Source organism: Symphalangus syndactylus, chromosome 20 (genome assembly GCF_028878055.3).
Source record: "Symphalangus syndactylus isolate Jambi chromosome 20, NHGRI_mSymSyn1-v2.1_pri, whole genome shotgun sequence".
Classification (NCBI taxonomy): domain Eukaryota; kingdom Metazoa; phylum Chordata; class Mammalia; order Primates; family Hylobatidae; genus Symphalangus; species Symphalangus syndactylus.
The window spans coordinates 48,494,131-48,508,158 of record NC_072442.2 but is presented as its reverse complement, the minus strand read 5'-3'; the positions used below and the strand labels follow the sequence as shown (position 1 = coordinate 48,508,158).

General features: G+C 39.6%; 1 protein-coding gene across 1 annotated transcript; it reads left to right on the top strand.

Moving 5' to 3' along the window:
- Window positions 1-986: 986 nt before the first annotated feature.
- LOC129469663 (multifunctional methyltransferase subunit TRM112-like protein) lies at window positions 987-1,393 on the top strand. The gene has a single exon (XM_063629849.1). It carries the CDS (start codon window positions 1,087-1,089, stop codon window positions 1,339-1,341), a length of 255 nt encoding a protein of 84 aa, XP_063485919.1. The 5' UTR covers window positions 987-1,086; the 3' UTR covers window positions 1,342-1,393.
- The last annotated feature ends 12,635 nt before the right edge of the window (window positions 1,394-14,028 follow it).

Below are 14,028 nucleotides of genomic sequence, written 5' to 3'. Positions count from 1 at the left end.
ACACAAATATATTATATATGTATAAGCGTCCTTATTTCGACATTCTTGATCATCAAGAAAAGTTAGATATATAGGAATATGCTTCAATAGGAAATGGTTTGATAAATTGTAGAATGTTTATACCATGGAATGTTATGTAGGCCTTAAAAAGAATGGCCAGGCGCGGTGGCTCACGTCTGTAATCCCAGCACTTTGGGAGGCTGAGGCAGGCGGATCATAAGGTCAGGAGTTCGAAAGCAGCCTGGCCAACATGGTGAAACCCCATCTCTACTACAAATAAAAAAATTAGCTGGGCTTGGTGGCACATGCCTATAATCGCAGCTACTCGGGAGGCTGAGGCAGGAGAATCGCTTGAACCCGGGAGGTGGAGGCTGCAGTGAGCCAAGATCATGCCACTGCACTCCAGCCTGGGTGATAGAGTGAGACTCCGTCTCAAAAAAAAAAAGAAAAAAAAAAAGAATAAAGTAGACGAGGCACAGTGGATCATATCTGTAATTTTAACACTTTGGAAGGCTGAGGCAGGAGGATCACTTGATCCCAGGAGTTTGAGACCACCCTGGACAACATAATGAGAGCCCATCTCTACAAGAAATTTTTAAAAATTAGCCAGATCTGGTGTGCACACCTGTAGTCCTAACTACTCAGGAGGCTGAGATGGGAGGATCACCTGAGCCCAGGAGGTTGAGGCTGCAGTGAGTTGTGATTGTGCCACAGCATTCCAGCTCTAACCTGGGCAACAGAGCAAGATCCTGTCTCTAAATAAATAAATAAATAAACAGAATAAGGTAGATTTAGATGTTCTGACATGGAAAGATCTTGAAGATATAGTTAAATGCAAAAACAAGTGGACCAATAGAGTATGATATCATTTATGTTTCTTTTAAGTTTTAAAAAACTGCTATGGGGTAGCATGTGTGTGCACATACATGTGTATGTGTGCTTACAGACACATGGAAAATGGTCTGAAAGAACATACATTAAGAATCTACTGAGCTCACATGTGTGGGGGGTGGGACCCGTGGCTTCCCCCTGTGCCTCCAGGCCACCGAGGTCTGCATCTGCCCTGTGGAGTTCAACCCCCACTTCATGGCGCCTATGATACCCAAGGTGGAGTGGGCGGTGTTCCTGGAGGTGGCTGATAACTTGCGCCTGATCCAGGTGCTTAAAGGGCCGGTTGAGGGATATGAGGAGAATGAAGAGTTTCTAAGGACCATGCACCACCTGCTGCTGGAGGTGGAAGTGATGGAGGGCACCTTGCAGTGCCCAGAGTCTGGACGTATGTTCCCGATCAGCCACGGGATCCCCAACATGCTGCTGAGTGAAGAGGAAACTGAGAGTTGATTGTGCCAGGCGCCAGTTTTTCTTGTTATGACCGTGTGTATTTTTGTTGATGTATACCGTTTCCGAATTCTGCCATGTGTATCCCTAACCCTTGACCCAATGACACACCAAACAGTGTTCTTGAGCTCAGTAGTATATATATATTTTTCTCATTAAAGTTTCAAAACCAAAAAAAAAAGAGAACACACATTAAACTGTTAGCAATGGTTAACTCTAGAGAAGGAGAATGGTACTATTCTTTCCAATTTTTCCATAGTGGCCATGTAATCTTTTAATTACCAGTTGAAAAACAGCCTAAGTACAAAAAGGCAGGAATATGTACAATACATTTTCGAAAGATTTCCTGTCAAGTTGATTATGATATTTAATGTTGGGAATTCTCTTTACATACCTGGAAAATTCCTAGTCCAGATCCCACATATAGGGAATTGGCCTTCCAATGGACTGTGCCTGGGTGCACTTTATCATTCACTTAGAGGATTAGGCAGACTGCTGAGCCACTCCCTACTTGCTGGGCGACAGTCCAGGAGTGAATTCCCTTGCAGCTTTCCAAAAGGAGGTCAAACAAGTCCTCAGGGACTCCCAATGGAAAGAAGTTGCCAAAGGCTAAATTTGGCATCGAAGTCAGGCCCTGGACTGGGATAAACTTGTGCCAGCACTTTTCGCTTATGCTTTCAAGACCTTGATCAGAATAGGCAGAACTAGACAGCTCTTTCCAAGAGCAGCTTAGCAGCTCAAACTGGAAAAACTTACCCACGCCAGAGTTTTGGGGTGAACCTGAAAATGTAAAATTCTTTCTCTACCTCCTTGACTCCTACTATCTTTTATTTGAAGGGATAATTCCTGCCAACCTGATCAGAGCCCCATTTTAGCCCTACTCAAGACAGAAAAGGAAGGCTGGCATAGTTTTATTTCTCTCCCCCTACCACCTACTCCCCAGTTTTTTAGGTATAACTGACCAGTTTTGCATTTAATTTGTCTTGTTTGGTCTTGTCTTTTCATACAATATTTTATTGAATTGTAATTCACATACCATAAGAACAATCATTTAAAGTATTTAATTCAGTGATTTTTAGTATATTGACAGAGCTGTGTAACTGCCGCCACAATAGATTTTGGAGCATTTTCATCACCCCAAAAAGAAACATTTTACCCATTAATGGTCACTTACCATTTCTGCCTCCTACCCCTAGGCAACTACTAATGTACATTCTATCTCTATAGCTTTGCCTATGCTGGACATTTAATATCAATAAAATGATTCAATATGTGGTCTTTTGTGTGGCTTCTTTCACTGAGTATAATGTTCTTGAGTTTCCTCTGCGTTGTAACATGTGTCAGTACTCCATTCCCTTTTGTGGCTGTATAATATTCCATTGTATATCTATATCACATTTTATTTATTCATTTATCAGTTGACCGACATTTGAGTTGTTTCCACTTTTGGGCTATTACAAATAATGCTACTATGAACATTTGCGTCCAAGTTTTTGTGTGGACATACATTTTCAATTCTCTTGGGCATATACTTAGAATTGCTGGGACATATGGTAACTGTATTTAACTTTTTGAGGCACTGCCAAGTTGTTTTCCAAAGCAGCTGCACAAGTTTGCATTCCCATCAGCAATGTATGACACTTCCAATCTCTCCACATCCTCGCCAACACTTGATGTTCTCTGTCCTTTTGATTATAGCTCTCCTATCGGGTATAAAGTAGTATTTCTTTGTGGTTTTGATTCGCATTTCCCAAATGATGTTGAACATATTTTCTTTCAATCTCTGGTAAATAAGAGAACATATTTTCATGTGCTTATTGACCATTTGTATGTTTTCTATTTTTTATTCTAGGTGACTGTTTTCTTAATTTTGTTTTCAGATTTTTCATCAGTAGTGCATAGAAATACAATCGCTTTTGTACACTAATTTTGTATCTTCCAACCTTGCTGAACTTGTTAGCTCAATAGTTGTTTTTGTTTTGTTTTTGAGGCTGATCATCTTGATGAAAAATGTTGCTCAGCCAGGATGAGCCCTCAGCTGCCGTGTCCTACCAGATCTGCTTTTCCCTACTCATTACCCGCTTTCTGTTATTTCTAGGAGGGAAGGCTTAGTGCATTTCTTTTGAAACTTTGCCTGCCCCTGACCTGCCTTTCTCTAATCTGTGGAAGGTGTTTCTTTGGCTACTAATCCTATGTAACTAAAGTTTTTGCCACCACTTACCCTAATGCAGAAACTGGTAATACTGTTTGCTAGGGAACAAAGACTGCAATAAATTCCTCATCTGCTACATCTTCATAAATATCATTTCATGCATCTGTTCATTTACTGCAATTTCTACCAATAAAACCTAGGGTTTATGTGGTCTGGTGTTGGTGTCACTGCACCGATATGATGTTTATCATTGTCAACAAGTGCTATCTTAGTTCATTCAGGCGGCTATAACAAAACTCGGTAGATTATAAATAGCAGAAATTTATATCTCATTATTCTAGAGGCTGGGAAGTCCAAAATCAAGGTGCCGGCAGATTCTACGTCTGGTGAGGGCTTATTGTCTGGTTCAAGGATGGAAACTTCTTGCTGTATCTTCACATGGTAGAAGAGGTGAGGGTCCTCTCTAGAGTCTTTTGTAAGGGCAAGAATTCCATTCACAAGGGCTCTGCCCTCATGACCTAATCACCTTCCAAAGTCCCCACCTCCTGATACTCTCACCTTGGGGGTTAGGATTTCAACATAGGAATTTTTGGGGAACACAAATATTCAGACCATAGCAAGCCACAAAGAGGGGAGATCCCAAAGAGGATTCCACCACTTCAGACCATGGAGTAACCACAGATGCAAATATTCCATACCGGCAGAAGAAAGTGAACCAGGGGTAATCTGGGAATATGCCATCAAGCTACCCTCCACTAAGCCAAAGATGAATTGTGTAGTAATTGCTACTATAAAACATAGTATTTTAAATTACCGTCTAAATCAAGTATGATGCAGCCATCAAAAAGAATAAGGGGGCCGGGTGCAGTGGCTCACGCCTGTAATCCCAGCACTTTGGGAGGCCAAGGTGGGCACATCACTTGAGGTCAGGAGTTGGAGACCAGCCTGGCCAACCTGGTGAAACTCCGTCTCTACTAAAAATACAAAAAAAAAAAAAAAAAAAAAAAAAAAATTGCCAGGCATTGTGGCACACACCTGTAATCTCAGCTACATGGTAGGCTGAGGCACGAGAATAGCTTGAACCTGGGAGGCAGAGATTGTAGTGAGCCAAGATTGCGCCTGGGCAACAGAGCACTCTAGCCTGGGCAACAGAGCAAGACTCTGGAAGAAGAAGGAGAAGGAGAAGAAGAAGACATGTTATATAAAACAATTTTCAAAATACACTATTTTGTAAAAAAGAAAATTATAGAAGTCTATGTTGTATTAGTTTTCTACTGCTACTATAAAAAATTAACACAAACTTAGTGGCTTAAAACTACACAAATGTATTATCTTATAATTCTGTGGGTCAGAATCTAGTATGAGTCTCACTGGGCTAAAAATCAAGGTGTCAGTAGGACTGTGTTCCTTTCTGGAGGCTTCCTTGCCCATTCAGATGTTGGCACGGTTCAGTTCCATGCAGTTGTAGGATTGAGGCCTCAGTTTTCTTGAGAGCCTTCAGCTTGGTGGAGGTGAAAGATTTGAGGGGCTTCTCTCTTAGCTCCCAGAGGCCTCTCTCCGGTTCTTGGATACAGTCTCCCATATTTCAAAACTAACAACCAGGCATCCGATCCTTTCACACTGCCATCTCTCTAACTCTTCCTCTGATGTCACAGCTGGGAATTTTAAGGACTCATGTGATTAGACTTGACCCATCCAGAAAATCCTGGCAAGGAAATAGGGGAGACTGCAGAGTGATGGTTAATGGGTAAGGGATTTCTTTGTTGGGTGACAAAACATTTTGGAATTAGATAGTGGTGATGGTTGTATAACTGAATATACCAAAAGCCACTGAATATATTAAAATGGTGGATTTTGTGGTATGTTAATTATATCTCAATTTTTAAAAGTATTAAACACCATTTGCAGCCGGGCACAGTGGCTCACGCCTATAATTCCAGCATTTTGGGAGGCTGAGATGGGCAGATCACTTGAGGTCACGAGTTCGAGACCAGCCTGGCCAACATGGTGAAAATTCATCTCTACTAAAATATACAACTTAGTTGGACATGGTGGTGCATGCCTGTAGTCCCAGCTACTTGGGAGGCTGAGGCAGGATGAGGCAGAGGTTGCAGTGAGCCGAGGTTGCACCTCTGCTCTCCAGCCTGGGTGACAGAGCCAGACTCTGTCTCAAAAAAACAAAAAGAAAACAAAAACCATTTGCATATATTTATTTTAGAGACAGGGTTTCACTCTGTCACCAGGCTGGAGTGCAGTAGGGTGCAATCATAGTTCACTGCAGCCTCAAACTCCTGGGCTTAAGCAATCCTCCCACCTCAGCCTCCAAGTAGCTGGGACTATAGGCATGCACCATCATGTCTGGCTAATTTTTGTCTTAGAGTCAGTCTTGCTATGTTGCCCAGGCTTGTCTTGAACTCTTAGCTTCAAGCAATCCTCCTGCCTCAGCCTCCCAAAGTCCTGGGATTACAAACATGAGGCACTGCACCTGACTGAAAACTGTTTTTAAAAGTGTAAGCTGATCTACTAAGTTCAAATATAATGTCATCATTTCATTTGGGTTCAACAATTTTTAATTGGCATTGGTAGATACTGAGATTACAAAGATGAAAAGATGTCTCTGCCTTTCAAGAGCCCAAAGTCTAAAAGGGGAGAGAATCACACAAAGACTTCATTTTAATTAAACTTTGTTAGGACTAAGAGAGGTGTTCTTTGGGATCACAAGGGCCATACTAGGAAGACTGGGCTTTATTTTAAAAGCAGTCGGTCAGGCGCGGTGGCTCATGCCTATAATCCCAGCACTTTGGGAGGCCGAGGCAGTTGGATCATTTGAGGTCATGAGTTCGAGACCAGTCTGGCTAATATGGTGAAACCCCGTCTCTACTAAAAATACAAAAATTAGTTGCGTGTGGTGGTACACGCCTATAATCTCAGCTACTCGGGTGGCTGAGGCAGGAGAATTGCTTGAACCCGGGAGGCGGAGGTTGCAGTGAGCCGAGATTGCGCCACTACACTCCAGCCTGGGCAACAGAGCAAGACTCTGTCTCAAAAACAAAACAAAACAAAAACAAAGAAACAAACAAACAAAAAACAGTCTCTACTGGGAACCATGGAAGGTTTTTAAACTGGGGATTGACATGATTAGTTTGTGTTTTAGACATATCATCCTGGAAGGTGTTTAGAAGACTGATGTGAAGGCAGCAGGGCTGGTATCAGAGAGATGAGTGAGGAGACAGTTGTAGTAGTTTGGGTGAGAAATGATGGAAGCTTGAATGAAAAGCAGTGGCGATAAGGATGGAGAAGAGGAGGTCAGATTCAATAAATATTTGAGAGATAAAACTCTGTAGGACTTAGTGTGATGAGGAATGAGGAAGCTGGAGAAGTCTAGGATGGCTCGCAGATTTCTAGCTTGGATCACTGGGTGGATGGTGGTGCCATTAACTGAGAAAAGGAATATAGGAAGAGGTTTGCAGGCTGAAATGAAGAGGGAGTTTTGGATAATACTTAGGTATAAGGCACCTGGAAAAGGATGGAGAGGATGTGCCCAGCGATCAATGTAACTTTGATCAAGCTATTTAACCTCTCTCTGCCACAGTTTCCTGATTTATAAAACGGCAGCATTGTAACAAAGGCTAACAACAATAAATATATTCGGCTGGGCATGGTGGCTCACGCCGATAATCCCAGCACTTTGGGAGGCCAAGGCAGGTGGATCATGAGGTTAGGAGTTCAAGACCAGCCTAGCCAACATGGTGAAACCCCCTCTCTACTAAAAATACAAAAATCGTCTGGGCATGGTAGCATGCACCTGTAGTCCCAGCTACTTGGGAGGATGAGGCAGGAGAATTGCTTGAACTGGCGAGGCGGAGGTTGCAGTGAGCCGAGATTGTGCCACTGTACTCCAGCCTGGGCAACAGAGCAAGACTCCATCTCAAAAAAAAAATTAAAAATAAATAAATATATTCATATTTATATGTGTAAATTTTTCCCCAAATTCAGGCGTTTGGGATTTTTCATCTAATCTACTTTGGGGAAGTTGCAAACTATATTAATTGTTTATTAAATATGTATCTAGCTCTCTATAAGAAGACTTGCCCAGTGGTATTGGTGGCATATTTAAATTTATAAGTGCAGCTTCATGTAAGCCAACTCAATGAAAATACAGAAGTAAAAGAAAGATCAGATAGTGATAATCTGCTGCCACAAAAGACTCAGTATAAAATTCTTTTAATTAGACATTCCTCCTGGTGAATATAAACCAATTTGCTTTGGAGAAATTAGACTTAGATAAATTTCAAAAATAATGATAGCCAACTTTTATTTTTTGCATAATGCATCCTAATTAATATTTTTTTTATCCTCACAACAATTTTATTGTGATAGATACTATTAGCCTTCTCATTTTAGGCTAATAGTATCTACCACAATAAAGCAACAGAGGCTAACAGGTTAAGTAGCATAACCAAAACCATTAATCAGGTAAGCAATAAGCCAGGACTCAAACCCAGTCCTCTCTGACTACAACCACGAGCTGTTGTTATATATAGAGCCATGTACTCTGATTGTATATAAAGCTGTGGTTAAATCAATTTAATGATCAAAATAATCATCTGGTCTGATTTATGTGGAAATTATTGACCCTTCACTATTGCTTTCATATCCCTCTTCCTCTTCAGCATTCTCAGTTAATTTCTAGGTTCTGTTTGTAATCTGCACGTGAGGTCCCATTATTTCCCTGTCCATCTTCCCTTCCTCTCATTATATTGCTGTATTCAGCACACAAATTGGACATGTTCAGTAAACAAGGCAGGCCTTGGCTTAAAACAGCAAAATTTGTGGTATCTTCAGAAGAGCTTTCTTCAAACCCATTCCTGACCTGTGCTTGTGGAGCCAGGACTGCTGAAATTGCTGTTGCTCAGCCCAGCAGCCCAGAAATACAGAAACCTTACGGAGGAAAGCAAATGCACATTCATGATGAGATGGGTTGGTGGTGCCGGAGGAATTTGCTGAGTGGGAATGGAGATGTGAAGAGTTGTTTGTTCTTCATAAGAGAGCATGGCTGTGCTTCTCCCAGGAAATGGAAAGGATGCCAGCTGAGCACAGGCACCTCTAGCACTGGAGCAGTTGAGTACATAGGAGAATGAGCACAGCAAGATTCCTCATAAGACGGGGCTATGTTTGAACGAGGGCACTTCTGGACTCCTCAGACCTGTGTAGGCTATCTAGGCCAGGGATAGTGTCTGCTCATGGTTATTTGCCTGAATAGTGACCAAAAGTGTTGAGAAGAACCTTACCGAAGGACAGAACTTTAAATTAATTTAACATGCAGATTTTTTTGAATGGTTGGACTGTATTTATCTTTTCATGATGGCAAGGCACCTCAATAATCATTGTGGTGCATTGTGTTCAGGATCTAATTTCCCAAATGTCAGCATGCAATACATTTCAAAAGTAATTCACTTTGCAATGTATTTTTCCCATTACACTCATATGGCAGAAATTATTGCAAATAATAGCCTAGGAAGTTGTGATCGTCATTATATCAGCTAACGGGTCTGACTGGGCTGTTGACAGTGAAGGTTATTTCTACTGAAAAGAGAAAGAGAATTCCACACTAGTTCAAAAATAAACATATTTGATGTCTTCTATCAACTGCTCCTCCACCTCTCTCTAGCTTCATACATTCCCTTGGTTCCTCAAGCCTGTCTATTTATAGATGCCTGAATGTATAATAACTTACTATTTTGCCTCTGTGTATTGCATGTAATTCTCACTGCTTAGAAAAATCCATGCCCCTTCTTTACTGTATATTTCCATCTAATCTTTAAAGCCAAAATTTACCTTTTTTCAGATGCCTTCCTTAATAAACACATCCCAAGGGTATCATTTTTTCTTTTTCTTTTCCTTATGTATTGCAGCTTTAGTCTACACTACACCATATTTCTTGACGTTACTAAAATGTTTCTTTGGATTTTACCTCAAGTTGGCTTATGGGTGTGTGTTTTAGCTTCCAATTCGATTTTTTTCTCTGGAAAGCTCAAGGGCTGTGTCTTTTATTTCTTTAACATCCAGAATAGTACAATGACTCACATTAGAATGAAATAAATGACATACCTGTGATATACTCTCACCAGCCTTATACATTTGACAAGGATACCAAGAAAGATTTTATTAAAGAGGCATCAAATCAATTTCAAAAGGTTAAAGATGAAATATGAACATCCAATCTGTCCTTCATGGATTTTTCATCCAAGACCTTATTAAAGCTTTTCTTGTTTATATTTGTATTAGTTTCCTTTATTAAATCTCAGAATAACAATTAACAAATTGATGGAAGATTCTGTCTTAGAAAACAACAAGGTCAGTCACTCATTACCAATTTATTCTTCAACAAATTTAATTATCTCATAAACATTTATTGAGCATACACTACATAGATAGCCTGTAGCAGACATAGAAAGGACATTAAATATGCAATCTATGCGAGAAACCAAGACACACAACATGAAATAAAAACAAAAAGAGGACAAAAACTTAAAGTTCTAAATAAGTGACCCAGACAACATGGTGCTGGGTTAGAGAGGTGGGAGAGGAGACATAAATGAAGGAGTGGTCAGTGAATACTTCCTGAAGGTACTATGATATAACTTGGCCTCAAATGATGGGCAAGAGAGAGGCTAAATATACAGAGAGAAGAATGTACATGCTATGTTTGAGTGATGATGGGTGTTTAATTCAGCTGTATAAAAGAGTATAGGAAGAGCATTTTAAACACGACAAGACATCATTATTATTGTTGTTTTAAACAATTGATATTACTTTAGACATCCGTTTCCTGGTGCTTTTTATTCCTTCTTGCATTTCTCTGGCTTCTAGCTGGGATTTCTTTTACTTCTATCTGAAGAATTCCCTTTACGATTTCTTTTAGTACATGTGTGCTGACAATGAAAACTCTAGGTTTTTATTTTTATGAAAATGTCTCTATTTCATCTTTATTTTTAAAGGTATAGAACTCCTCCCACCTCTTCTCCATTTCACCATTATTTTGCTGGGTATAGAATTCTCAGTTTGCAGTAATTTTTTTCCTACTCTTTGAAGATGCCATTCCATCATCTTCTGGTGTCCATCGTTTCTGTTGGACAAGTTAGCTGTCAGTCTTTGCTAACTTTCATTGCTATTTGAAGATAAATTATGCCTTCTTAAAATCTCACTAATTTTAACATTTTTATATTTGTGTTTAGGTTTTGTGGTTTGACTAGATGTGGTTTTCTTTGTATTCTTCTTGCTTTGAATTCATAGAGCTTCTTGAATTTGTGTGTTAATGCCTTGTTAGTTTGGGGAAATTCTTGGCTACTGTCTCTTCAAATATGACTCCTGCCACATTCCTTATTTCCACTCCTCTGGGACATTATTGACAATCATACAAGATCTTTCTTCATATCCCATACGTTTCTTACACTCTTTCCTCTATATTTCATACTTTTTCCTCTGTGCTTCAATCTGGATATTTTCCCCTGACTTATCTTCCAGTTCATTAATCTCTTCTGCTGAGTCAAATACTGTCAAACTAATCTTTTGAATTCTTCATTTCAGTTATTATGTTTTTCCATCTGGGCTTTATAATTAATTATTTTTTATGCATTCAAATTATCTGGTGGAATTATTTCTTTAAAAATAATTTTTGGCTGGGTGTGGTGGCCCACACCTGTAATCCTAGCACTTTGGAAGGCTGAGGGAGGTGGATCGCCTCAGGTCAGGAGATTGAGACCAGCCTGACCAACATGGAGAAACCCCGTCTCTACTAAAAATACAAAATTAGCCAGGCATGGTGGCACATGCATGTAATCCTAGCTACTCGGGAGGCTGAGGCAGGAGAATCTCTTGAACCCAGGAGGCAGAGGTTGTGGTGAGCCAAGATCACACCTTTGCACTCCAGCCTGGGCAACAAGAGTGAAACTCTGTCTCAAAAAAAAAAAAATTATAGAGATGGGATCTCACTATGTTGCCCAGGTTGTTCTAAAACTCCTAACCTTGGCCGGGTGTGGTGGCTCATGCCTGTAATCCCAGCACTTTGGGAGGCCGAGGCGGGTGGATCATGAGGTCAGGAGATCGAGACCATCCTGGCTAACATGGTGAAATCCCGTCTCTACTAAAAATACAAAAAAAAAATTAGCTGGGCGTTGTGGTGGATGCCTGTAGTCCCAGCTACTCAGGAGGCTGAGGCAGGAGAATGGCCTGAACCCGGGAGGAGGAGCTTGCAGTGAGCCGAGACTGCGCCACTGCACTCCAGCCTGGGCGACAGAGTGAGACTCCATCTCAAAACAAACAAACAAACAAACAAACAAAAAAACTCCTAACCTCAAACAATCCTCCCACCTTAGCCTCTCAAAGTACTGGGATTACAGGCATGAACCACCACACCCAGCCCATATGGCGAAATTTTTCATTTCACCTAATTCCTTAAACATACTAGCCACAGTTACTTTTTAAAAATCTGGCTAAAAACTCAAGATGTTTGTCACCTACAAGTTTATTTTCGTGGTCTCCTTTGTCTCTTGATTTTCAGTCATTTGATCCAGTTTTTTGGCATTACTGTTTTTTTTTAACTGAATGCCAGATCTTGTCTACCAACAATTATAAGACTCTGGATGATGGTATCATCCTCCATGGAAGAGTTTGCTTTTTTCTGGCAGTGAGATAGACTTTGGGCACATCATCTTCATCCATGTAAGACTAGCTTGCTCTTATTTTTATAACATAGTCCTTTGAGGAGTCACCATTTAAAACCTTGTTTGTTCACAAGAGTGCTTTCTTCTTGATGGATGCTCAACTCCAATTTCTGTCTCCTTAGGATCATGAAACTGCAGACATCTCTGCTTAGCTTTTTAGCCTTGTAGTAGCTGCTTTTTAAATTTCTTGATGTCTCTTCCTACACATGTACAACTTAGGAGTCATCAAATGCTTAGATGTATTTGCAAATCAGAAAGTCAGGCTCACTCCTCTGCTATTATTCCCTTTTCTTAAGGATTTTATGATCCTGAAGTTCTGACTACCTTGCTTACTCTCTGAAAGAGCTATGGTTTTGTGTTTTAACCAAGTTTTATTGCTGTTCTCAACAAAAGAGTTACTCATAACCAGAAGCAGAAGTAAAGCTATCAATTTAGAAATAGGGAAAATCTTAGTTCCCTTAATTAATTTAAAAAATCTCTCTCTCTCTTTCTGGTATATGTTGACAATCTATTTCTGAAATGAATGGAAAGATGATGGAACTAGAATAGCCAAAACAATTCTGAAAAATAATAACAAAATTAGAGTATTCATACTACTTGATTTTAAAATTTAATATAAAGCCACAGTGTTCAACGTAGTATGGTACTGGTGAAAGGATAGGAACATAGATCAATGGAACACAATAAGAAGTCCAGAATAGACCCACATATATGTGGCCAACTGACTTTTGACCAAGGTACAAAAGCAATTCAATAGATAAAGGGATCATAAAGAACTCTCACAACTCAGCAATAAGAAAACCAATAATTTGCTTTAAAAAAGTGGGCAAACATTTGAGTAGGCATTTTACCAAAGAAGATATACAGATGGCAAATGAGCATCCTTTCATATATTTAACACATGAAAGTCACTAAGGAAGTGCCAATTAAAACTATGATAACATACCACTACACGTGTATTAGAATGGCTTTAAAATGACAATACCAAGTGCTGGTGAAGACATAGAGCAACTGGAACTCATATATTGCCTGTAAGAATGCAAAATAGTATGGTCACTTTGGAATATAGTTTGACAATTTCTCATATAGTTAAACGTGCACTTAACCTATAAACCAGCAATTTCACTTCTAGGTATCTATTCAAGAGAAATGAAATCTTATTTTCACATTTTGTACAAATGCTTATAGCAGCTTTGTTCACAATGGCCAAAACTGGAAAGAACCCAAATGTCCTTTTGTTAAATGGATAAGCACATTGAGCTGCCTCCATACAACAGAATACTACTTAGCAATAAAAAAGGAACTTTGATAAGTTTTCTAACTTTGATGAACCTCAAAGCATTATGCCAAGTGAAACAAACCAGACTCAAAAGGCTACATACATATCCTATGTTTCTGTTTTTATGATGTTCTGGAAAACCAAAAGTATAGGAACAGAAAACGGTATGTTTAGTGGTTGCCATGGTTTGGAACGGAGGGAGGAGTTGACTAAAAGGGGCACAAGGGAATGTTTTGAAGTGATGAAACTGTTTTATATCTTGATTGTGGTTATGATTATATGACTATATATGTTTGTGAAAACTCAGAATTGTACATCAAAAGAGTTTTGTTGTCAATTTTGAAAATGAATAAAAAATAATACAAGGCTTGATCCTTGTCTTCTCAAAAACATCTTTCTGATATAAAATAAAACAAAGATACATAAAATCACATACAATGTATAGTAAAATGAGTTTTTATAAAGCAAATATCCTTGAAACCCCACTAAGATCAAGAAATAGAACTTTATCCCCTACTCCAGAATCCCCTTCC